General features: G+C 59.8%; 1 protein-coding gene across 1 annotated transcript; it reads right to left on the bottom strand.

Annotated features, from left to right (window-relative positions):
* Nucleotides 1–294: 294 nt before the first annotated feature.
* On the bottom strand, nt 295–24,264 carry CARD14 (caspase recruitment domain family member 14; the record flags this gene model as incomplete). Its single annotated transcript, XM_080825742.1, has 21 exons — nt 24,029–24,264; nt 21,728–21,957; nt 20,400–20,537; nt 18,722–19,047; nt 16,764–16,931; nt 15,760–15,879; nt 15,098–15,223; nt 14,771–14,917; nt 13,345–13,461; nt 12,760–12,902; nt 12,530–12,624; nt 10,937–10,997; nt 10,509–10,701; nt 6,657–6,783; nt 6,161–6,398; nt 5,258–5,321; nt 4,418–4,532; nt 3,707–3,880; nt 1,805–1,926; nt 1,012–1,127; nt 295–502 (listed from the first exon to the last, which is right to left on the bottom strand). Exons 2-21 carry the CDS (start codon nt 21,936–21,938, stop codon nt 295–297), a joined length of 3,009 nt encoding a protein of 1,002 aa, XP_080681868.1. The 5' UTR covers nt 21,939–21,957; nt 24,029–24,264.
* Between the last annotated feature and the right edge of the window lie 550 nt (nt 24,265–24,814).

Below are 24,814 nucleotides of genomic sequence, written 5' to 3'. Positions count from 1 at the left end.
AATGCAAGAGGGGAGATCGGGGTCGGACAGGTGGTTTTCTGGACACGTCTGCAGGAGACGTGTTCTCGGGGCCTCGGGTTCGGACGCGGCAACCGAGCCTTGGAGGAGGAGACGGCAGAAAAGTGGGAAGACGGTTCGAATGCCTGTGACCTGCACAGAGTGGGGTTCAAGGTTGGGCCCCAGCGAGAGAGGGGACCAGATGCCCAGACTCGCCCGAGGCTGTGTCCGTGAGGCTGAGCTCAAATCACAGGGACTCAGAGGTCCCCGCGGTCCCTGGAAGGGGCTTCGGCCCCGTCAGCGGGGGCTCTGCTCCGTCCACACGACCTTCTTCTGCTCGTCCCCGATGGCGAAGCGGACGCAACCGAGCAGCGTCTCCAGGTCACTCCAGCCGTCGGGGGCCAGGCTGCGGTACAGACAGGGCGCTCTGTCCAGCGCGGCCTCCTCCTGCCTGCCCGCCTCCAGGAGCTGCTCCTCCGACGTGCCGAGCCGCTGCAGGGCCTTCCTGCACAGGCCGGACACGGGGGACACGCTCAGGGAGAGCCGCGCACTGGCTGCCCGGAGCGGACCCAGCTCGGAATTCCAGGGGACCGGCGTGCAGACCCCTCCTTCCTGGGGGCCGAGTGCCCCACAGAGGAGACACGAGTCCGGCCCCAGGTGACTTGCAGTGATGGGGGGCGGGGTCTAGTTTACATGCTCAGGCGACAAATCGACAAATCTTAAGGGGGCGACAGGACGTCGTAAACCGAGTACTGGTTTCCAGCCCCTGTCCTCGCCTCACGCGGCCGGGCTGTCAGCTGCGTGTAGCCCACTGGACACGTGCCCTGAGTCAAGGCAGGTTCCACGTCTTGCCTCACCGTCCCCCAAGCTGTCCCCGGAGGGGAGAGCAGTAGGTCCTTTGTCCCAGAAGATGTGGGGGAACCGCCCTGTCATGCCTCCAGGAGTTCCTGGAGTCCCCCACCCCCACGTGGCGCCGGGTGCAGACCCCAGGCCAGTCCCCGGGGCCACACCTACTTGAGTTTCTTTGCTGCTCTCTCGTTGATGGGGATGTGGATGATGATGGGGAAGATCTCCATCCTGTGCAGGGCACAGATGCTGTCCAGCCGGACGTCCAAGAGGGCGTGGGTGTTCTGGGGGGGACGGTGGGGAAATGGGCCAAGGTCCTCGGTCTCGGTGGTCTTGAAGGGAGCCCACACCCGGGAGGGGCGGTGGGGAGATAACCCAGGGATGCTCTGTGGGGTCCAAGGGCGCTTGCTCTACCAAGAGTCTGTGCCTTTGGTTTGTCATCTGTGAGCCATTGGGGTGGACGGAGACTGAGAGGGGCCGGAACCCGCAGGGTCAGAAGGCTCTGTCAGCCTCTGCTGGGGCGGGGGCTGGGAAGGGGGCGTCTGCCTCTGGTGCCCAGCTGGGCCTGGCCCTCTTAGGTCCCAGAAAGCTGCATGGTTCACAGTGAGCTTTCATGTTCGTGTGGGCCTCGAATCACGGACTGTTCCCTCATCTTACTCGTTACCTGACAAATACTATTCAGCATTTCCTGTATCGAGGAGCCAGGCCTGGGGACATTAAGAGGCTGGCCCCAAGTCCCCCGGATCTGAGAGGGCAGGGTCGGGGCTGGACCCTTCTGCACCCCTCCCTCTGAACACCGAGCCAGAGACGAGCTGAGCACCAGCACCGGGTGTCCCTGGCCAGCAGGTTGGTGACCAGCGTCCCCCAGATCTCAAGGCCAGTCCTTCCTGCCCTATCCCAGTACGGTCCTCTGGGGATGGAGGTCCCACACCCCCAGAGCAGCCCCCGCCCCGCCCCTTACCTTTTCCATGAGGGACTCGACAGCCTGGCGGGTCACCCAGTAGCGGCCACCAGACGCCCCCCTCTCCTGGATGATGTCCCCTCTCTCGCTGGAAGCATTGTATTCCTCCTGGCTCAAGTACTCTGAAGGGGACAGTGGACGGGGACACTGAGGTGAGGTGAGGGAACCCCAAGCTGAACGCGCCCACCCCCACGGGCCCTGCCAGCTCCAGGCGACGCGCCTCCCAGGACGGACCTTCACCCTCAGAGGGGTCTGTGCCCTGCACGCCCCCCACACCAGCAGACACAGCAGGAGCTCGGTCGACGCCAGGGCGTGGGGGGACGGGGGAGGAAGGAGGGGAGCAGCGACACAGATAAAAAGCCCTCCCTGTCACCCCCAGCCCCGCACACTCCCGGGGTGTGCTCGCATCCAGCTTCTCACACCTAGCAATGAGCCCGCACATCAGTGCTTCCCAGCTGCGGGCAGCTATGTCCCCAGGGGACGCTTGACAACGTCTGGGGACATTTGTGGCTGTCACCACTTGGGGGGCATGCTGCTGTATCTACTAGGTGGAGGCCAAGTGTGCCGCCCTGTGTCCTGCAACGCCCGGGACGGCCCCCCACAGAGGGGAAGGCAGCCCCACGCGACTGTCAGGGCCAAGGCTGAGAAAAACAGTCAAAACACACCCTGCTTTTGCCTTTCTTCCTGGATAGCCTCTGTTCTGAGCACGCGTTCTCCTAGGTCAGACCCGCGCCCACCGTCATGGGGACTCCAGCCCACGACAGCTCCTCTCCGAGGCCTTTCCTCCCGTTGTGCTGTACCCACAGCAGCCCAGGCCCGGGGGCCGCAGCCCACCGCACTGCTGCCTGGTCTGCGGCCTCACCCGCTCCTGCCTGCCCATCAGAGCCGAGCTCTGCCCCGCCTTCTCCAAAGCACCTGTCTCCCTCCGCGGGCCACTTGTGGAGCCAACAACCAGCAGCCTGTCTCGTCTCCAGGCGGCTGCCTCTCTTCAGCTCCCCGCAGGGAACCTGGCACATGGTAGACAAGCCGGACTCACTCAGCCCTGTGCCCTCTGTGAACCCCAGTGGGGTCTGGACAGAGCCCCACTCCCCCTCCGCTGGTAACCCAAGGCCTCCCATCGCCATTGGCTGGCCAGTGTGAGCTGATGAACAAAAACTCCCACAAAGTGGCTCCCGCTCGCCAACCCCGGAACCGCCTCTCCTGCGTGCAGACACTCAGACCCTGTCCCCTGGCATCCAGGAGTCCAGATGGCCAGTTCCTCTCTGTGACTCTCCACAAGCAGCTCTGGGGCAGAGCGGGTGAGGAGCCCTTTGGGGGGTCCTACCCCAGCTGAATGCAAGCCCCATCTGCCGGCAGGATCTGCCCCGGATTGAATAGCATCCCCCCAAGACACATGACCATCCAGAACCTTGGAGTGTGACGTATTTGGAAATAGGGTCATTGCGAATGTGGTGAGTGAAGATGAGGTCATCGGGAGTAAGACGGACCCTGATTCCGTGACGGGTTCCCTATAAGAAGACGGTGTGAAGACACAGAGACACGGGAGGAGGCCAGGCGACATGGAGGCCGAGACAGAAGTGATGCGGATACAAGCCAAGGACCCCCAGACTGTCGGCACCACCGGAAGCCAGAAGAGGAAAGGAGCGACTCCCCCGGAGAGCCTCGGGGCGGAGGGGCTGGAGGGCAGCACAGACATGCCCGGATCTTAGCCTTCTGGGCTCTGTCACCACTCGGGACTAGATTTCTGCTGTTCCAAGTGGCCCAGGCCGCTGTTCTTTGCTGTGGCAGCCCCAGGACACTTGCACAGGAACCTCCACACTGTTCTCCCGAGAAAGCAAGCATTGTGCCAAGGCCTTACCCGGCCACCCGATGGGCGGGCAGGGCTCCCAGGTGACACCGTACCTGCTGGGCATTTCTTAAACCCTTGGAGGAGGCACAGCTTCTCGCTGAGGATCTTCCCGACCACCCTGGGCACCAAGATCACGGGCCGGGGCTGGCTGGGCCTGTGGGGGTGCACCAGGGTGTAGGGCACCAGGGTGAAGCAGCTCTCGGCCCAGAAGCACGCAGTGGAGGGCTCTGTGGGGGAGAGGAGGCATGAGTGGGCCGGGTGCCAGACCATGCTGTCTGCCAGCCCCGCAGGCCGCAGGCCGGACTGTGTGTGTTTGGGGCAGTAACAGAGGCTCAGCTCCCCCCAGGGACATGCACGTCCCACACCCCGTGGCTGACTGTGGAGGTCTCTCCAGGCTCAGCTCCCTGGGCCCACAGTGGGGAGAGAGAGAAGCAGTTCTCCGCCTTCCCAGCACGCCGCGAGACCCCGGCCGCGGGGCCCCCGCCCTCACCGGCCCTGCAGGCCCAGGCCTTCCCTCACTCTGGCTGGCTGCTCTTCTAGGGTTTACTTCTCTTTTCATCAGTCATATGCACCCAAAACACTTGCCAAAAAGAGGAAAATTAACTCAAAATAATTCACCTTACTCTCGGTCCACTCCCGCTGCCTTCACTGTGGGGTTTGACCCGATGGGGTGCATGCCATGCTGACCCCTGTCGTGACCTCATACCCACACCCATCACACCGAGGCCATCCAGGGCCCCCTTGGCCTGCACCACTGGCCTCACCTTCCAGCTTGCTGGGCTCCCACAGGGCCCCATCGAAGGATGAGCGCAGAGGGCTGGCCTTGGTTCTGTCCACGCTGACGATGCGGACCAGCTTCTGGGGTCCCCCGGAAGACTGCTGGAGGAGGGAAGAGAGACAAGCAGGCGTCCAAGCCATCCGCATCCTGGCCCACTGCCAAATCCAGGCTGGTCCCTGGACCACCAGGCTGTGCTCACTGAACAGCCAGGAGGCTCAGCCCCATGCCGGAGGGTGGGAGCTAAAGGGAGGCAGGATGGGGTCCTCAGGCAGAGCCCCCGAGCAGGGCACCCCCTGAGCACGGCATCCAAAGAGGGCAGGCTGCATAAAGCGGGAGGGAACACCAGGGGCCCCCCCGGCCTAGCCCTGCCCCCATCCAGGGAAGCTGCCCTAGCGTCCTGCTCGGGGACGGCTGAATGTTCCGTGTCGGGACTTCAGAGGGACTGGGATGGGGTGCAGATGGACGGGTAAACGGGGCGACCTGGGAGTGGGACACAGACAGCCCAGAGGACGGATCTGTGCCCACAGAGGAGCCTGCAGGCCGGGTGTGGTGTGTGGCCCCAGTGAAAGCCTGGAGGGACCACCGGGGACAGACACACCAGGTCGCACCCGTGGGGTCAGCAGCTTATAGGCCCTGGCCCTGGGCCCCCAGGCCATCACTTGCCCCTCTTCCAGCTGACCCCAGACAGGGTCAGGACCCACCAGGCAGGAGCCCCCCCGCCCCCCAGATGATGTGAGCCAGGAGGAAGGAGGCCAGGATAGAGAGGCAGCCCCCCCGTGGCGCGGCCCTGTGTCCGGGATCCAGGCTGCCGGGTCTCCCAGCGCACCTTGCGGCCGGCGCTGCTTTGCTGAGCCATGTCCTGGATGAGGGCGATGAGCAGCTGCTGAGCCCTGCGCAGAGGAGGCCAGCCCTGACCCAGGGCAAGGAGGGCCCCGCCCAGCACCCCCAAACACACCCCTGCGGCCCCGGCCCCTGTCTGCACCCTGGGGGCGGGGAGCCCACTAGGATCCCCTGGGGCGTTTAGAAAACTCCAGCTGCCAATGGAATTGCTCTGGTTAGGACCCAGCTGACTCCGTGGGAGCGTGGGTGTGGGCCACGCTTTGGAACCTCGAAGCAGCCAGCCTGCCGCCACCGAGAGGGACGTGGCTTCGGGGAGCTGGGCAGGGCGCCCTGCCCTGCTCTGTGCGCTGGGGGGGATCGGGAGCACAGTTCTCCACAGGGCTGCTGCTGCTCCCAGGGAGGGCGGCCCACTGTCCCGGCTGGCTCTGGACACAGAGGCTCCCAGGACATGGGACTTTCCCGGCTGTAACCAAAATAGTCCCGGACACAGCAGGATGGTGGTCACCCAACCCTTACGGGATGCTGTGCAACGTCTGGAGACGTTTTGAATTGTCTAGGGGGCAGAGGGGCTGCTTGTTTAGCAGGTTGATGCAGCTCAACGTCCTGCTGTGCCCAGATGGGCCCCCGTGTCCGAGCGAGCCAGCCCCAGATGTCATGCTGGTCCCCGATGCTCTAGAACGGTCTAGGACCAAGGGGCATCCCTTTGCACAAAGAAATCCCACCTACACGGTGATATTGGGGGTGACCCACCGGGGATCCCTCTTCAGGGTGTCTGGTCGTGCCCACCCTCTCCTCTTGGGCAGGAGGGGTCACCCACAGGGAGCCAGTGGCCGCACCCCTGGCACTACCTGGGGAGGGGGAGGTGTTGGGGCGCGCCACCGCGGCTCACCGGGCGTAGTTGGGGATGGTGCCGTGCTCCACACCCTTCGTGCTGTAGGGCCCCACGCGGTGGGCGTGCCAGCAGCCGCGGCCCTGGAACAGGGTGTCGCTGACGTGCAGGACGTCGCTGCATCGCACCTGTAGCTCCCCCTCCGCACGCGCCTCCATGGCCAGGTTCACCCGGATGTAGAACGAGTCCCCCGAGGTCACCACGTTGGCCTCCAGGTCCTGGACCAACCTCCTATAACCTGGTCAGAGATAACCCCAGGGCCATGATCCCCCTTGGGGAAAGTTCTGGAATCTGAAAGCAGGAGAGAAGGAAGGAGCCTCCCCCAGAGTCTTGGGAGCCATCCCCGGTGCAGCAGCCAGTGGGCAGGAAGGGGACCCCCAGCTGCCCCGCAGCCCTCTGCACACTTGGGGCACAGTCTAGTTCTGGGGTGCACGCTGCCGGGGGCTCGGGTCTCAGGTGGTGGCCTCGCGGGCTGGGCGCGGGGGGGAGTGTGTACCCTCCATGTTGACCTTCACAGACAGGCAGCAGAAGCCGTTGACCCTCTGCAGGAGTCCGACAGCCTGCTCCAGAGTGGTGTCCTCCAAGGTGGCCTTGAACGAGGGCTCTGTTGCTTCGTAATCCACCTGAGAGCAAACCAGTGTCGGCCTCTTTCGACCCAGATTCTGTACTCTGCAGTAGGACCCGCTCACCCTTCCCGGCCAGCCGCTGGCACCCACCAGAGCCCTTGCCACAGGCCCTGCTTCAAGACCTCGGACTCCTCCAGCGACACTCATTCCCGTCCCGAGAGTCAAGCACCAGCCCCTTCCATCAACAGACAACCACGAGGGCTGAGTTTCCGCTTCTCAAGACAGAGTCAAGCCTAGAGCATTTCAGGTCAGGGGCTCTCAGCTTGGGACTATTGACATGTGAGGTCACTGTTCTGTGCTGTGGGGTTGGCCCTGGGCCCTGCAGGACGGTGAGCAACATCCCTCCCCCCGCCCTACCCCCACTGCCCTAGTGGTGAAAGCCCACGGGCATAGGGTTCTTGCTGTCCACCCCACTCGTTCTCCCAACCCTGGGTTGTTTCAAGTTTAGAAGAGTATATATTTTTCAGGGCGCATGGGTGGCTCAGTGGGTTAAAGCGTCTGCCTTCAGCTCAGGTCACGATCCCAGGGTCCTGGGATTGAGCCCTGCATCGGGCTCTCTGCTCAGCAGGGAGCCTGCTTCCCCCCCCACCCGCCCTGCCCTGCCTGCCTCTCTGCCTACTTGTGACCTCTGTCAAATAAATAAATTTTTTAAAAAACCTTAAAAAAAAAAGAAGAGTATATACTTTTATAATGAAAAAAAATACTTCAGCTACCGCAATCAGACAGCAAAAAGAAGTAAACGGCATCCAGATTGTTAAGAAAGCAATAAAACTTTCATTATTTGCAGATGACGTGATACTCTATACAGAAAACCCAAAAGACGCCACCAAAAACCTGCTAGAACTGATCTACGGATTCAGTAATGTTGCAGGACCCAAGATCAACGTACAGGTATCTGCTGCACTTCGATACACCAATAATGAAGCAGTAAAGCGAGAAATCAAGGAAACAATCCCATTTACAACTACACCAAAAACCACAAGATACCTAAGAATAAACCTAACCAAAGAAGTAAAGAGATCTGTCCTCTGAAAACTACAAAACATGAGGGGCACCTGGGTGGCTCAGTGGGTGAAGCGTCTGCCTTTGGCTCAGGTCATGATCCCAGGGTCCTGGGATCGAGCCCTGCATCGGGCTCTCTGCTCAGCGGGGAGTCTGCTTCCCCCTCCCTCTCTGCCTGCTGCTTTCCCTGTTTATGCTCAGTCTCTCTCTCTCTGTTGAATGAATAAATAAAATCTTAAAAAACAACAACAACAACAAAAGAAAAACACTGATGAAAGATACTGAAGACGACACAGAAATATGGAAAGACATGTTAAGTACACGGATTAATAGAACAAATATTGTTAAAATGTCTCTACTTCCCAGAGCAATCTACACATTTAATGCAATCCCTATCAAAATAACACCAGCATTTTTCACAGAGCTGGAACAAACAGTCCTAAGGTTGTATGGAACCACAGAAGACCCCGATAGCCAGAGGAATGTTGAAAAAGAAGACCAAAGTTGGCGGCATCACAATTCCAGACGTCAAGCTCTGTTACAAAGCTGTCATTGTCAAGACAGCATGGCACCAGCACAAAAACATAGATCAATGGAACAGAACAGAGAGCCCAGAAATCGACCCTCAACTCTATGCTCAACTAATCTTCGACAAAGCAGGAAAGAATGTCCGATGGAAAAAAGACAGCCTCTTCAACAAATGGTGTTGGGAAAACTGGAGAGATATTATTATGTGCAAAAGACTGAAACTAGACCAGTTTCTTACACCATACAGAAAAGCAAACTCAAAATGGATGAAAGACCTAAATGTGAGACCTGAGACCATAAAAATCCCAGAGGAGAACACAGGCCGTAATTTCTTTGACCTTGGCTCCAGCAACCTACTGGACACGTAGCCAGAGACAAGGGACTTCATCAAAACAAAAAGCTTCTGCACAGTGAAAGAAACAGTCAACAAAACTAAAAGGCAGCCTTTGGAGTGGGAGAAGATACTCGCGAATGACATGGCTGATAAGGGTCATTGTCCAAAATACATAAAGAAGTTACAGAACCCGACACCCAAAAAACAAATAATCAAGTTAAAAATGGACAGAAGGAAAGAAATGGGCAGAAGACATGAACAGACATCCCTCCAATGAAGACATCCAGATGGCCAACAGACACATGAGAAAGTGCTCAGCATCACTCGGCATCAGGGAAATACAAATCAAAACCACAATGAGATACCACCTCACGCCAGTCAGAACGGCTAAAATTAACAAGTCAGGAAACGACAGATGCTGGCGAGGATGCGGAGAAAGGGGAACCCTCCTCCACTGCTGGTGGGAATGCAAGCTGGGGCAGCCACTCTGGAAAGCAGCATGGAGGGTCCTCGGAAAGCTGAAAATAGAGCTGCCCTACAACCCAGCAATCACACTACTGGGTATTTACCCTAAAGATATAAACGTAGTGATCCGAAGGGGCACGTGCACCCGAATGTTCATAGCAGCAATGTCTGCAACAGCCGAACTACAGAAAGAGCTGAGATGTCCATGGACAGATGAGTGGATAAAGAAGATACAGTTTACACACACACACACACACACACATACACACACACACACACACGATGGAATACTACGCAGACATCAAAAAGAATGAAATCTTGCCATTTGCAACAACGTGGCTGGAACTAGAGGGTATTATGCTGAGTGAGATAAGTCACTCAGAGAAAGACAATTATATGATCTCACTCATATGTGGACTTTAAGAAACAAAACAGAGCAGCAAAGGGAAAAAAGGAGAGAGAGAGTGAAACCAACCCTTAACTCTAGAGAACCCACTGATCGTTACAGAGGGGAGGTGGTGGGGGTTGGATGAAACAGGTGATGGGGATTCGGGACTTGGGAAGCGCAGCGGGTGATTACGGGAAGTGTTGAGCTGCTCTGTTGTACACTGGAGACCAATATAACTCTATATGTTCACTAACTGGAATTAAAAACTTTAAAGTAAATAATAATAAAATATATTAAGGTATCAAGACTGTCTCGCCAGACATCCTAAAGGCTGCTTTAGCCACAACGTAGCCTGTTAGCGGTGAGGGAGAAGCCGGGGGCCCAGGGCCCAAGAGCAAAGGTGCCTGCCGCCCGCCCTTCTCAGTGCTCGTCTCCACCCCATGCCGTCCCTGCTGCAGCCCAGGCTCCTCCGGGGGGAGCCAGCCTCAGGAACACTGTTCTCTGCTTTTGGGCCACATCGAAGTCACCTCCCTGCTCACACATTCACTTGATAATCATTAGTCAAACAGTACATTTTTGGGTTTTGCAGTTTAGTGAATATTTCGCAATAAAGAATTTTTTTTAAATGCCCCCAACGAGATGAAGTGTGCATGATGGCTGTGTGTTTTACGACATACACACGGCATGGTCGGCCCAGAAAGAAAGAACAGGGCTGTAGCTGTATCAAAAGATCCCTGGTCAGTGCTGCGGCAGCCAGAAACCTTCTCTGATGGCCGCTGGCCCAGCCCCACAGCAGCTCTCGGGCTCACCCACCCCAGTTTGAGAACGTTGGGGATCCAGACGGGGCAGGGATGCGGTGGGAGTCAGCTGGAGCTAGCTTCTGAGTGAGTGTGACCTCAGCCCGCAGACAACGTGTCCTTGTCAAGGCAGAGCTGCAGCTTCTGACCCGCCCCCCCCCAGAGGGGGCGAGGGGGGGGTTCGCGGGGGGTGGAGGGACACACTCACCATCATGATCTGGGTGCCCGGGCGCAAGGCCATCTCATCTGCTGGAGAGCCAGGGGTGACCCGGTGAATGAAGATGCCCTTGTGGTTGCCACCAATGACGCTTATCTGCTCCAGCAACGCGTCCCCCTGGAAGGCCAGCACGGTGACCTGGCTCAGGATCTTGCGGGCAGGCCTCCTCCGCACCGGGACGCTGCTGCAGGACGGGAGGTGACAGGGCCCACCAGTCACCGGAGGGGTCGGTCGGGCCAGGCCCCAACGCCGCTGGCCCCAGCCTTCTGAATTCTCACATACACACACCCACAGCCATGACCTCATCCTCGGAGGGGCTGTCACCTCCCAGTGGTGGTAGGACACAGCCCTCACTCTGCTCCGCCACCTGCCAGCCCGGGCCCCTCCCACCCGCCGGCCCGGCCCCTCCCACCGCTCACCTGGATGAGGCGGGGAGAGCCCCGGCGCTGGGCTGCAGGCTGCTCTCACACTCAGGAAGGTCTGTACGGAAGGGCCGGGCTCAGACACAGGCCAGGCCCGCCCCCGGGCTCACCCCTCCCGACGGAGCTTTGCTTACTGGGGCAACCTGGTCCCGCACCCCGGCCCTGGGCGGCACCCCGCGGGCCCGTCTCCTGCTGAGGCCGGACCGCCCCGCCTCTCCCCTTCCTCACTGCTGGGAACCCTGATGTCATCTTCCCCTCGGACAGGAGTGGGGTGTGGCCTAGTGTGTCCTCACGCGACAGCGGAGTGACTCCCCCGCGTTTACAGGGTAGGGCACCTCGGGTCTGGCTTTCTGGCTCCATTAAGACTCCGCTCTGGGTGCGGGGGTGTGGGACACAGGGGACGGGGACTGAGGGTGGCTTGTGACGAGCGCTGGGTGCTTAGAACAAAACGTGAAAGGATCAAACCCGGCATAACGGGGCGCGTTTCTGCCGGCTCCTTGCGCCCCGCGTACGGCGGGACCGAGCGCACGCCGGGACCGAGCGCACCGGCGGGACCGAGCGCACCGGCGGGACGGAGCGCACCGGCGGGACCGAGCGCACCGGCGGGACCGAGCGCACGGCGGGACCGCTCCGGTCACACCGAGTCCCACCCCGAGTCCCCGGAAAACGGACCCTCCCGCGGGGCGGACGCCACTGCACGGGGGAAACCGGGACGCTACCCGGAGCTGCGGCAGAGGGACGCAAGGAGCGGCGCATCCAGGACGCAGACGCCCGGGGGGTGCCGCCCGCTGCCCGCGGTTCCACAGACCCCAACCATGCCGCTTGGGCGGGGATTCTGGCCACGTGACCCGCGGGGAGCCCCGGACCCCGCCTGCCCCGAGGAGCGGCCGCTCGGAACCGCAGGACGCCTGTGCGCCCCTTGGTGGCCATCGCAGGGAATTAGGACCGGGTGCTAAGCGCCTGCGGTGCCCCAGGCCGACGGCGGGGGGCAAGTGTGCAGGGTGGAAAAGGGGAGAGGCTGTCCGAGTGGGGCCCATGGTAGAGAAGGAGAGGAGATCGGTCAAGTCACAAATACGAGAAATGAGCCGCGGGAGAAGTGGGGGGGGGGTCTCAGGTGCCACCGCTGGGAAGAGAGATGCTCCCAACAGGTGCCTCTTCCGGGGTGGGGGTGGGGGTATGAAATCCCGCTGCCTTCTGATGTCCCTGGGAAACCCGAGTGTCCCCAGACCAGAGCAGAGAGGGACCGAGAGATAGAGGGACCGAAAGAAGGAACGTGTGTCCGGGGCTGTCTGAGCCTTTATTGCTGAGCGGGATGGGAAGATGAGCACAGCTCCCTTGGCTTCCAGGTGAGAGAGAGAAAGGACGTCCGGTAAAACCGGGCATGGGCTTGAATGACCAGGTACTCGGGATTTCCCAGAGGCCCAGGGCAGGGCAGCAGGGAAGCTCGTTTCCTCAGCCCAGCCTCTGGAGAGGCACTGGCTTGTCTCACTGGCCTCCCTGGAGACCCCTGTTCTCACTCCTCCTCCTGCTCAGCCGGCCCAGCCCGGGGGCGAGGGTATGGCTGCGGAGGCCCGGGTGGGGTGCACTCACCTGCTCCGTCTACAATCTCATAATCCAGGTCGGCATCCCCTGCCTTCACCCCCCGGGAGGGTCCCCGGTCCACCTGCCGGATTTCCAGGAAACCACTGGAAAGCACGGGAAAACGACAGCTCAGGCGGTGCCGCTGGCTCCCGGCTCAGACGCCCCTGACCTGCCCTCAGCCCATATCCCGGGGAGCCGCCGGGGCCCGTGCCGTCTGAACCCCGTGGCCAATCCATTACCTGAGAGACCAGGGGTCTTCCCGGAAGTCCTCTGCCACCCGCTTGTACAGGGACTGCGCACTGGGAGGCAGGGGGCTGCTGGAGCGGAAGCTGTCCACCAGCTCACGGGTGCACGTGGCGTTCAGGTCAGAGCAGAGCTGAGACTGGAGGACAGGGCAGAGGTCAGCACGGGGCTCCCGGGGGACCCTGCTCACCCCCTCCCTGCTGCTCCACTGGGTGAGGGGCAAAACCTTAATAAACCATGGTCCCTGTCAGGGCAGAGGATGTGAGAAGGACGTAGCACGGAGCTGGGTCACACTAGCTGGACCCCTCCTGCATTTTGCTCAGTGCGGATGCACAAATCTATGCGGTGGGTAGCATGGTCCCACTCCACGTGCAAAGCCACCGAGGCCCAGAGAGGCCCAGTCCCCGGCTGGCGAGGGCCACGTGTGGAGCGAGTCGGGTGCGCAGCGCACATCTGAACACAGGCCTGCGGCCACGTCACAAGGACGCCTTCAGCCCCTGCTGTGTGCCAGGCCTCCGTCTATCCCGCTAGGGGAGGGCGCAGCTGGCTTGACCCAGGAGAGGAGGAGGCACCCGCCCTACCTCAGTGGAGCTGGGACCGCTGTCGTCACTGTCGTCCCGCGGGCAGATGGCGAACATGCGCACAAGCGGCTGCTTCGCCTTCGGACCTGGCTCCCTGGCGCCGGCTTCCTGCTTAGGCTGCCCGAGACCGGGCCCCGGCTGCTCAGTTCAGGCAAGTTTCCTCTCAGGGGTTTCCAGCAAAGCTACCTCCCTCTTGCCTCCACCTCCCCCCTCCCCGCTCCAGGCAGCCTCCCCTGCTCATGTCCCCTCCTCGGAGCACGGGACCCCCAGCCCTGCAGGAGCCAAGCCCCGAGGACAGCCACCAGCCTGGTGAATGCTCTTTGGTCTCTGTTGCAGATTATATGTTGCTTCTTACAGATTATACAAGTAATGGCCAGGACGCGTATCACAGACTTAACCACACGGAACACTGGGGGCAAACAGAACTGAGCCGAGAGGGAAGGAAAACTCTCCCGTCCTCCGCACCCAAAGACGGGGCAGTTGGCACCTTGCTGTCGACCTTGTTTTAACACGTACATAAATATATATAATTTATATATATGATACATACACATTTTTATACTTATATATAATACATACGTGTTTCTATTTCGTACATGTATATGGATTATATATATATGGATGGATGGATGTAATACATCCATCCATCCATATATATTTTGGGGGACACGGTAGATGTGAGGAGGGTGGAGGAAGAAAATTTAAAGTACCTACTGCTCATGGGCAGGGGAAGATGAAGTCCTACAGCTTGTATAAATATAAGATTTTGCAACTTTGAAGAACCCCGTATGACCACATGTATTACAATGTGAAATACATGGTCTTCTTAGAAGTAGCATGCAAATCCTTGGAAACTAATTTCTGGAGGTAAAAGCATCGGGTGGGGGTTCCCCACCCAGGAAGAGGGGGGTGTGGCTCCGCCTCAGGGAGGTCCCAACCCCCTGCAGGGTCTCTCACACACACACCCCCCCCACCCCGGTGCCTGGAGCTGGAGCTGCTGACAGACCGTAACTGGAGGTTTTGTAATCGTTTTAGCTCTTGGGGAACATAGCTCCCTTCGTGCCTGGTGTCAGCTCTTAACCATTGGACTTGCAATGGCCATCGGACTTGCAAACATCTCGGGAAAGCATCAGCTACAAAAGCGAGTGGCTGCCGCCTGGCCCAGTTTCATATGCTCTCTTTCTTCGTGGAACACCATATGTTACAGGTTCCAGAATCTTCCACCAGCTACCGGTCCCATGGCGTGTGTAGACCACCACCGGAGGCAGACACAGGCTCAACTCACCCAGTTGTGTCTTCAGTGATTTGGTAACGAGGTTCGCCCATGAGAGCCAGCGTGCCCGATGTCCCAGCCGGGGCGCACGTGGCCGGGGACCCGTCTCCCACCCAGCCCGGTCTCCCCGTGGGGTGGGAGGGAAGCACTCACCCCCTGTGGGGACTCGGCAGGCCTGCGGAGCTGCTGGCGCAGTTCACAGACCTGGTCCGTCAGCTCAAACACTTCCCTGCGGAGGGCGTCCTTCTCCGTCAGGTTCTGAGAAATCTCCATCTGGGCGGCGTCCCGGGCGGAGTAGGCCTGCGAGCCCGACAGGAAAGGAGGGAGGATGGCACCGAGGGAGCTGGGAATCTGGAACCGGCTGCCATGGGTGGGTGCGGGGCGCCCCATGACCCCAGCCAGCTCCTCGAGGAGCCTGGGCCGGGTGGCACATCCTGTCCCCGCCCGGCAGTGCCCCAGGGCCCTCCCCCAGCCAGGCACCTGGTCTCTCTCCTTCTGCAGCTGCTGGAGCTGGCCCTGCAGGGCGTTCACCTTCTCCTTGTAGATGTCACAGTCCACCTTCGTCCTCTGGAACTGAAGCAGGGTCTGCTCCTTCTCTTCCCAGTACTGGCCGGGGACAAACACAGCCCATGCAGGCCAGCGGTGGGGGAGGGGGGGGTGCAGGGGGGTGGGGGTGGTCGGGGCAGAGGGGGTGGTTCGGGAGCTGATATGGGTGACTTCCTGCTCGTTCCTTAAGTGCTAAATCTCAGGGTGCCTCTGCGGGCTTGCCATGCTGGTTACACCTGGACTCAGTTATCAGAACGCACGTGGACGCGGCAGGTAGAACCACGTGTTGTCCATCCCATGTCCCAAAAGGCGTGAATCACGTCTCATTGCTGCCTCACTCTCTCCCACCGTCTCCTTCCTCCCGATCCTCCCCTGGCCTGTCGTAGCCATGAAGTAACACCCGCCCCACTGGAAAGCACCCTGAGTTTTGTTGCTCGTGGGTCTGATCCTTTCCTAAGCACCCACAAACCAGATGGGACCGCTAGCCTGGGGCCGTGAGTCCGCGCTCCACAAAGCTCTCACGAGGGATGAGCGTTCGCGAGAGCCTGACCTCCCCGCCCCTGCCCTGCCCTGTCGCGGCCACCTGCCGGCGTCACCTGCTTGCGCTGCCTCTCGGCGGCCACGGCCCGCTCCCTCAGAGAGTGGATGCGGTCCACCAGCTCCTGCCTGCTCTCCAGGGCCGCATCCAGGTCCTGCTCCAGGATGTCCTTCTCCACCTGCGACAAAGGGAGGTCGGCCCAGGGGCCCCGGCCTCCTGAAGGCCCCGCCCCTGGGAAGCGCCCCTTCATTCTGCCCTGAGAATAGGCAGCAGGAAATTTCGGGGTGGGCGCACGAATGGATTCAGGCTCATCCCCGCACACGCACACGAGGCAGGACAAGACGCAGGGTCGACAATCGAAATGGGAAATGTGTGTTTTGCTTCTGTTTCTCTGGGCTGGGGACAGAAAGTGAACTGGAAGTCTGTCGGCGGGGGGCCCCCCCGCTGGGCCGCGTCAGGGTGCTCTGTCCACAAAGCCACCAGCACGGTCTCCCACGGAGGACCCACCAGGGGACAGGCCATTCCCTCTCTTGCCCGCTTCTCAGGAAAGGGCTTAGGAACGGTGGCACCGTCCAGGCTCCGTGACCAGCTGCCGAGGCCCACCCCGCACCCAGGGAATGTCTGTTCACTGGACGGAACAGCTCTATAGACGTTGTCTTGATCGAAGGGAATCCGCGAGGGGAGGCGGGAGTTTGCGTAATTCCAGAAGTTGGTGTCACCCAGTTCCGCCACTTCCTTCCCCAGCGTGCGTGGGCGGGACGGCACGGGACAGACTATTCTGCAGGCAGAACGGTGCCCCCCCACCCCCAGATCCCGCCATTTACAATCAGCCTAATTCCCTCCAGCAGCTGGGCCGAGGGGGGCATTGCTAGGCAGCCCCATGGCTGTTCACCCTGCCCACGCTCGGGGCCGGGCAGGCACAGGAAGGGACATGTACGGTGTCCCAGGACGGCCTCCCGGCCTCAGCCACCCCTCCAGGGACCACCTGTGAGAACCACCCGCCCCCCCCGTCCCAGCCTGCGGGAGCCCCCGCCAGTGGCCAGGGAAAGGCGTGAGACCCACCAGACTGAACGTCAGCGACCGGAGTTTCTCATTCTCCTCCTTCAGGCGGCTCAGCTCCTTGTCCCCGGGCTCCGGGTCCCCCGCCATCTGCAGGGACCGCTCGTGCAATTCCCGCGCGTGGCAGGAAGACATCTTCTCGCGCTGCAGCTCCTGCTTGGTCAGGTAGAGCTGCCGGGAGGAGGCCGGAGGGAGGGCAGCGTCAAGGCTGGTTCTCCACCCGCCCGGGGGGCCTGTGCGTCTCTCAGCCTTTCTCCCCCGGGAGGACGCTTTTCATCCCTCAGGGGGCCCCTCCCCCGGATTTCAAACTCCATGAAGGAGTTCTACCTGGTGAATAGTTCCAGCTCCTGCGGGGGAGAAAGGCATTTCTAGCTTTATTTTTTAGATGAGGCAAGCCATTTAATCACAGGGGTGGGGCCCCGGGGACAGAGGAAGGAGCCCCGGAAATCAGCTCTCTGGAAATCAGCCCGGGAAATCCCTCTCTCGAAACTTCGAGTCCCAGCAGCCGGTGGGTGGTGAGTGACCAGTGAGCGAGCCTCTTCCAGCACGTTCCCTGGCTTCCCCGCCTTCCCACATTCTGCTGAGTACGTGGCATGAAGGGACTCGGGATTCGTGGAAAGCAGGACGTGAGAAGAAAGAGGAAATCGAGTCAGACGGAGCAGAGATGCCTGGTCTATGCAGACGCACTTGCAATCCCGAGCAAATGTGGGCCACCCCCAGCCCCGCGGGCGGTGTGTCCAGGGCTGGGGTCCCCTGGAAGCTACGTGGCCAGGGCCTGAGGGCCTCCACCCTGCCACCCTGCAGGATAGCGCCCCAAGAGAAACTCAGACCTGGAACCCAGGGCCTGGCCTCTCGCGCCCCCAGGAGGGTGTGGTGCCCCTGGGGGGGAGGGGACTTTCCCCAAGAGACAAACCCAGAAAGTCTGGGTGTCAGGGTGGAGGCAGCGCTCGCTCTGGGGTCAAGAGGAGAAGGAAGAACCTTTCCACTTGGGCTTTTTCCCTCCCGACATCGCCGTAGCAAATTTTCCATAAGCAACTGCACAGCTGCTGCTGGGGGCCGTCTGCGTCAGAGCGAGTTAGACTCCATATACTAACTAACTCATTGGGACCGGCGCGGGGCTGGGTGCGGGGCTAAAACTGAAAATAAACCGAGCAAATGAACCTTATTTCAAACACTGGGGCCACAGCGATGGGAGGGAGAGGGAGGCAGAGGGACGGAGAGCCTCCAGCCATAGCAGGTCCTGAACGACAAACCCTCGGCTCCTCTCCGAAGCTCTGTTTGATGCCGGACGTGTTTTCCGTGGATGGAGCAGGTGAGCGCTCGTGTGGGTGGGGGGATTCTCACTGTGGAAGGCTCCCAAGGATGGAATGGGGGAGGCAGGGACACACCCTGGGGACGGGCCGGAATTAGAGGTGGGTGTGACCGCACGGTTTCTAAGATACACGTGTGTCTGTGGACACGCATCCTTGCACGCGTAAGTCTGTATGCATATCTGTGCGTGTCTGTGCACGGGCGTGTTTACGTGCACGTTTCCTAGCTCCGTCTGCTGAAAGGGCCAAGGAGCAAAGACACCCCAGGAGCAGTGAGCACCCCCAGGGCCCCGATCTTGGTCTCTGCAAGAATCCAGGGCCCTTCAGGGAAACGGCTGAGCCCAGCACTGGGGCAGGGTGGGGACAAGACGATCCTGGGAACTCTCGCCATACCGCAAGGGAGTCTGCGCTCAGAAAACGAGGGGCCGTGCCACAGGACACAGAGGACATTCAAGGGACTCCCCCTGGCCAAATCTGGGACCATCTGAGGAAACCCCTTCGGGACAGTAGTGTTACAGACTACTGGAAATGGGATTCCACGTGCCCGTGCCACGACAGACACACGAGCGGAGGAGGGGGGCAGATTAAAGGCTCCTCCCCCCAGCAGGGGTGGGGGCCGCAGGGGGGCGGGGAGAGGGGCCGCGCCCGCACCTCCTCCTGCAGGCTTCGGCAGCGCGTGGCGGCCAGCTCCTTCTCCCGCAGCGCGTTGCTGTAGTGCAGGGACAGACCGAGCATCTCGTCCTTGAGCTTTAGCACCTCGTGGAAGTGGGCGCTGACCTCGCGCTTCATGCGGTCGTGGTCGGCCTCCATCTGGCCCAGGCTCTGGACGCGGGCCTCGGCCTGGCCCAGGTGCTCCTGGAGCTGCTGGCAACGCCGCAGCAGGGCCTCCTTCTGCCCCTTCTCCTGGCTCAGCTCCTCCTGCAGGCTGCTGATGGCCCCGGCCAGGCACTCGGTCAGCTTGGACGTCTCCATGAGCCCTGCGGACAAGGGGCGGGTGGGCCATCGAGCCTCCCTCCTCGGCCACCAGGGGCTTTGCTACCTCTGCCCAGACCCTCAAGCAGGAGCCCCCCGACCCTAATCTGTGGGTCTCCTTAGGAACTTCTGGGCTCAGGGCGCCTGGGTGGCTCAGTGGGTTAAAGCCTCTGCCTTCGGCTCAGGTCATGATCCCAGGGTCCTGGGATCGAGCCCCGCATCAGGCACATCACCCACATCTGCTCAGCAGGGAGCCTTCTTCCTCCTCTCTCTCTGCCTGCCTCTCTGCCTACTTGTGATCTCTGTCTGTCAAATAAATAAATAAAATCTTAAAAAAAAAAAAAAAGAAAAGAAACTTCCGGGCTCAACTGGGCTCAATTTTGGTTATATAAATAGCATGACTGGGGACTGTGGAACCAGGATTACCCCCTTGAGCCTCCCCAGGGGACCCTGCTGTGTAGACCCAGCTCCCCGTCAGCTAAGGTGTGCTCCTGCCAGATGTTCTCTGTGTCACACTACGAGAGACATAACAAGGGATAAAAATCCATACAACAGAACTCTAACTAACGTCACCATGGTCTACGGTACCAAACAGGCAGAAAGGTTTTCTCCTCCAGTTTTGAGTGATGCTGGTCCTGCCCTTTGCACACCAAAGTCTTTCTATAACTCCTGCACGGAAGCCTGAAATCACTCAGTGAACAGAAATGGCCTCGTTTCCCTTCAGGTCGGCTCGATCTTCGCTCCTCCAGCTGATCAAAGGTGCGGAGGGCTGCGTTCTCCACTCCTCTCCCCTTCGGCAGGGGCCTCTCCCAGCAGAAGCCACCCCAGGACCTGGCTGTCCCCTCCACATAAGCACACAGCCGAGGCGAAGGCCCTCTCAGGAGCGTTTCTAGGGAAAGGCCGTCCTTGCCCTCTCCCTGCATCTCCTGGGGACAGACTCTCTGCCCCAAGCGGAGTTCCTGTTGCTACTGCATAAGTAGGGACAGATCTTTCCTTTTCAAGATTTTATTTATTTTATGAGAGAGAGAGAGCGAGTGCGCAGTGGGGAGAGGGAGAAGCAGACTCCTCACTGAATGGGATCCTGATGCAGGGCTCGACCCCAGGACCCTAAGACCATGACTTGAGCCGAAAGCAGATGCTTAAGCAATTGAGCCACCCAGGCACCCCAAGAGCTTTTCTTTTAGATCCAGAGGCCACGGGTTCCTTCTCCTGCCACCCACACATGGTTATTGGGGGTGTCCTCACCCCCGGAGGGCTGGGGGGTTAGCAGGAGAAGCAAGAGCATGCGGGCACTAGGACCCAGAGGCTCCAAAGAAGCCTGTGCCCAGGACCCCCACCCCCACGACCCAGCCCTCACCACTGAAGTTGCTGAAGTCCACCTTGGGCTGCAGCCCGGTGACCAGGGTGTAGATGTCCGGGTTGTGGAACTTCAGGCTCTCCAGGAAGGCAATGGCTCCGTTCTTCCCTCGCGTCTTCAGCAAATCCAGCAAGTGCCCTTGGGTGAGAGAATGGTGTCAGGTCATGAGGCTCTGGGTGGGTTTCCCTTGGGATGCAGGATGCGGTGGGGGAGGAAATCCTCGCACATCCAGGGATCAGGAGGTGACAGCAGTTTTCCGGGATCCCCGAGGGCGGGTGCCCTCATCGCTCTTCTGGGTCCTTTAACGGACGTGTCGCAGCCGGTCTCCAGAAGGGCCAGGCTCGGAGTCCTTGAGAAGCTACTATAACCCAAGTGCCAAGAGCTGGCCATAAAAGAAGGAAAAAGGTGATCTTTGCTCTGAAGACCTCCCAGCCGCGTTGGTGGACATGCGCGAACACTGTGTACAAATCCCATGGGACGAAAGAGGCAAAGGACAGTGCCCCAGGGGCCGAGGCCCAGCGAGCCCACCTCCCGGATCCCAGGGCTCTCAGCCCAGCTTGGCGGCTTGGATTCCTTTCTCCTGGATCTGAGATTCCTACACATCAGGCAGAAACAGAATCATGTTCATAGCGACCACTTCACTGCCTGCTTCCTACGGCCGCGGCTTGGAGGTGAGCGTCTTATCAACGTATCAACTGTCGCATCCAGTCTCCTACGATTCCGACAGGGTGAGGCTATCAGCTTCCTTGGTTTTCAATGAATGAACATAGCTAGTCAGACTCTCAGAACGGGCTCCGAAGACATCTGGAGTGGGTTGAGTTGTGCCCCCCCCCCCCACCACAAAGGAACCTCCACCTGGAACCTGCCAATGGCAGCTAATCTGGAAAAGGGTCTTTGCGGATGAGATCATCCTGGATTATCGGGGTGGGGGGGTCCTGAATCCACTGAATCCAATAGCAAGTGCACCCATGAGACAGAAGAGGAGACACAGAGAAGACCATGTGAGGACAGAGGCAGACCCTCGAGGGACATGACCACAAGCCGAGGGCCAGCTCGGGCCACCAGGAAGGCACAGGCAGGGACATGCCCCTAGAGCCCACACCTGGATCCCAAACTATGAGCCAATACGTCTCCGCTGGTCTAAGCCACCCCGGGCTGGTCGCCTGTTACGGCAGCTCTGGGAAGGCCCTACAGGGTCCCCATGCCTGGAACGTGGGTCCTTAAAGTCCTGCACTCCCTGCCGGGCCCCAGGCTTCGTGGCACAGCCCGTGTGGAGCTGGCGTGGCGGGGAGGGGCCGAGGGGGCGGTGTGAGCCCGGGGGTCCTCACCGACTCTCATGACGGTGTTGGTGAACCTGGGGCCGTGGAGCACCTCCTCCTCGTCCAGCTGGTCCAGCACCTTGGCCTGGCGCAGGTAGGGGGTGAGGCGGCTGGGGCAGATGCTGCGCACGATCTTGTGGCGGTGGCTCTCCAGTAGCTCCCACAGCGCGTCCTCGTCCAGCGCGGTCAGCGTGGACTCCGTCCGGCGCAGCACCGCCATGGCCCCAAGGCCAGGAACGCTGGAAGGAGAGGGCGGCTGTGGACGGCTGGACCCGGCGCCACGGCCTCCAGGCCCCCGGGGGCCTTTCCAATCCAACCCCCTCGCCCCAGGTCACCGGCGGGCGGGGAGGGTAGTGACCGGTCTGGAGAGGACGGTGATGCCTTCCTGGCCCTGGTGCCCTGTGACCTGAGCCGGGGCGCTGATTAGCCCTCCCTCTTGCTGATTTCACATCAATTCCTTTCTCCGGAGAAGAACAAGAACTTGTTTCTCTGGGCGTTGGGACACTGAATTTGCCTTTGAAGCCTGGGAAACTGCCCTTGGCCTTGGGGAGCTGATTTACAAGCTTGGTCCAGAACAACCATTCTCAACTGGGGTGATAGAGCCCCCCGAAACTCTTACCCTTACACGTACAAAGCTCAGCTGTGCAAGAACACATTCAGCACACCTGTGATATGACGAGCTCACGGGAGCACGGCGAGGGAGGAAACGTCTACAACGGCTCCTTAGGGCTGAGGACAGCAGAAGCTTCAGGGCCACTGCCTGGAACAAACGTGGGGGTTTGGATGGCTCATCCAGCCCCCCGGCAACCAGAGGAGGCGCCCACAGGCCACGGTGAGGGAGTGGGGGGGACAGGAGGGAAGCGGGCTGGGGGGAGGCGTGTGTGCACGGAAAGTCCACTGCTTTTATTTGACGTGATTCCAGGACACCCGTCCTGAGACGCTCAGGGCACGTGCTAGGGAGTGACACTTGGCAAGAGTGTACTAGAAAACAATTTAGAACAAAAACCAAGGACTCCGAGTAAGTAATACGGGCCGCCACCTCTCGGCTGGCAGGTCTCCGGAGGGGCTCGGCTGCAGTGGGCCTGGGCGGACTCTCTGGCTGGGGCCACAGGCTCTTGGTCTGTCTGGGTAGAGATCACGGAGCAGCTCACCCTCCAAGTACCTGACCAGCCGCTCTGGGGCAGGGGGTGTTGATGCAACTGACCTAAAATCCAAGACCTTCTGTCGGGAGGACCTGGGAGGGCACCACCCAGCCTGCCGCCCACAGAGCTCACCCCGGTGCCTCCAGCTTTGCAACGAGCCCCTCGCTAAGTCTCTCTCTTCCCTCCCGGCCCTGGCACAGGGTCATTAGAACATTTTCCATCTGAACAGTTCTAAAATGCTTTTAAATCCTGGGCTGGTTTGAGCATATTTTTCTTGTTTCTGTTTTGGTTTTGTTTATTTTAAGGCATCAAGAGAGAGCCCAGCGCGGAGCCTGACTCCGGGCTCGATCTCGCAATCCTGAGATCACGACCTGAGCTGAAATCAAGAGCGGGAGGCTTAACCCACCGAGCCACACAGACGCCCCTAGTTCAAGCTATTTAAAAAGTCCCACAAACAGGCAACATATCTGTGTGCCCATCATTCAGACTCAGCAGAAGGTTCCTCATTAAGGGAATGCATCGTTAGAGTGGGCTCAGTCCTGCTAGCTGCAGCCTGGCCCTCGCCCTGTGCCCAGAGGGAGCTGCCGGGCCATGTCCCACGTGTGGGTGTGTCTGCAAACAGACACCCACTTTTACATGATTCCTTGTGCAAAGAGCAGGTGAACATAAATGGTGTTTTTCCTGTTGACTCCAACTTTCTATAACAGTGTCATGCTGGGCACTGCTCTACACTCCACGTGTCCCCCCGAGGTTTAGCCGCTTACAAACTCTCCTCCCTTTTTTAACTCGTGCTTGATTCAATGATACGAACAAGCCACAGTTGACTTCTGCTGATGCCCCCGTGGCCAGCATTAGCATACTTTTCCTCCAACCCCCTCGGTGCTGTGGTGAGGTCTTTGGGCACAGATGGGGACATTTCTCTCAGACCCCTGAATTCCTGGCATTTGGTTCTTTTCCTTTGGAATAACAAGCTGGAGTGGCTGGAGTCAAATGCCTCCGGAAGAGGTCTGTCCACTAAAAATGCTGGAAAGCCAGAGCAAACCAACCGGTGTAAATTCAGGAAAATGGGAAACGGTGGTGGGAAGATCTCATCTCCACGAACGCACCCACCCCCCCAATCCGTCCGAGGAACCCAGGCTACAGAAAGTGCTCACTGAGAAATGCTCACTCTTGTGTTCCAGCAGCTCCTCACGGTGGGTTGGGATCTGGAGCCCCTTCCGTGGCCAGCTGTGGTGCCCCTCTGTGGCCAGCTGTGGCTCTGCTGCCGCCTCCCGTTCCTTTCCCTGTAGGCTGCAGGGCAGGGTCGGGCCGGGCGGGAATAGCCAGCCAAACCAGCGCCAAGGTGGGCTTCCTGCCCTCTCCAGCCCCGAGCTGCTCCAGAATTCAAAGTTCAGGCCCTAAAGACTAATGCAATGAGGAGGAAAAAAAAAAAAATAATAAGGCAAGTTCCGATCCAGGAAATCACTTGACAGATCTTTGACCTCTGGTTTGCTCAGTAACTACAGACACTTCCTCAGGGCTTAGAAGCAGGTTCCTAGAAGGAACCGGGTGGTGAACCGTGGCATAGCTACCCACCACGTCGTGGGCCCACCGGACTGCGATGGTTGCTCATACCCTCGAATCTACTAAAAGCCATAAACCGCACCCCTTAAATCAGTGAATTGTGTGGTACACGAATTACGTTTAATATTATTTTGGTTTTTTTTTTTTTAACGAAAAGTTCCCAAAGCTGCTGGTAACCACACCCTGCTTCCCTCTGGCCCCCTCCCAGCTAGGATGCAGAGGAGGGTGGGTGGTGTGGAGTCTCCTGGGGAGCTGGCCTGCTTTCTGGTAGTCTGAGCTGGGCCTGCAGGTGTCCTGGCCATCTGGGGCCTCCAGCCAAGCTCCGCCCTCGCCCCCGACCTTGCCTCCTGGCCTCTGCCTTTCCATCCCCTGCTCTCGCTCATTCCGGCAT

Source organism: Martes martes, assembly GCF_963455335.1.
Source record: "Martes martes genome assembly, chromosome: 16".
NCBI lineage: Eukaryota > Metazoa > Chordata > Mammalia > Carnivora > Mustelidae > Martes > Martes martes.
This window is presented reverse-complemented; position numbering and strand designations above follow the sequence as displayed.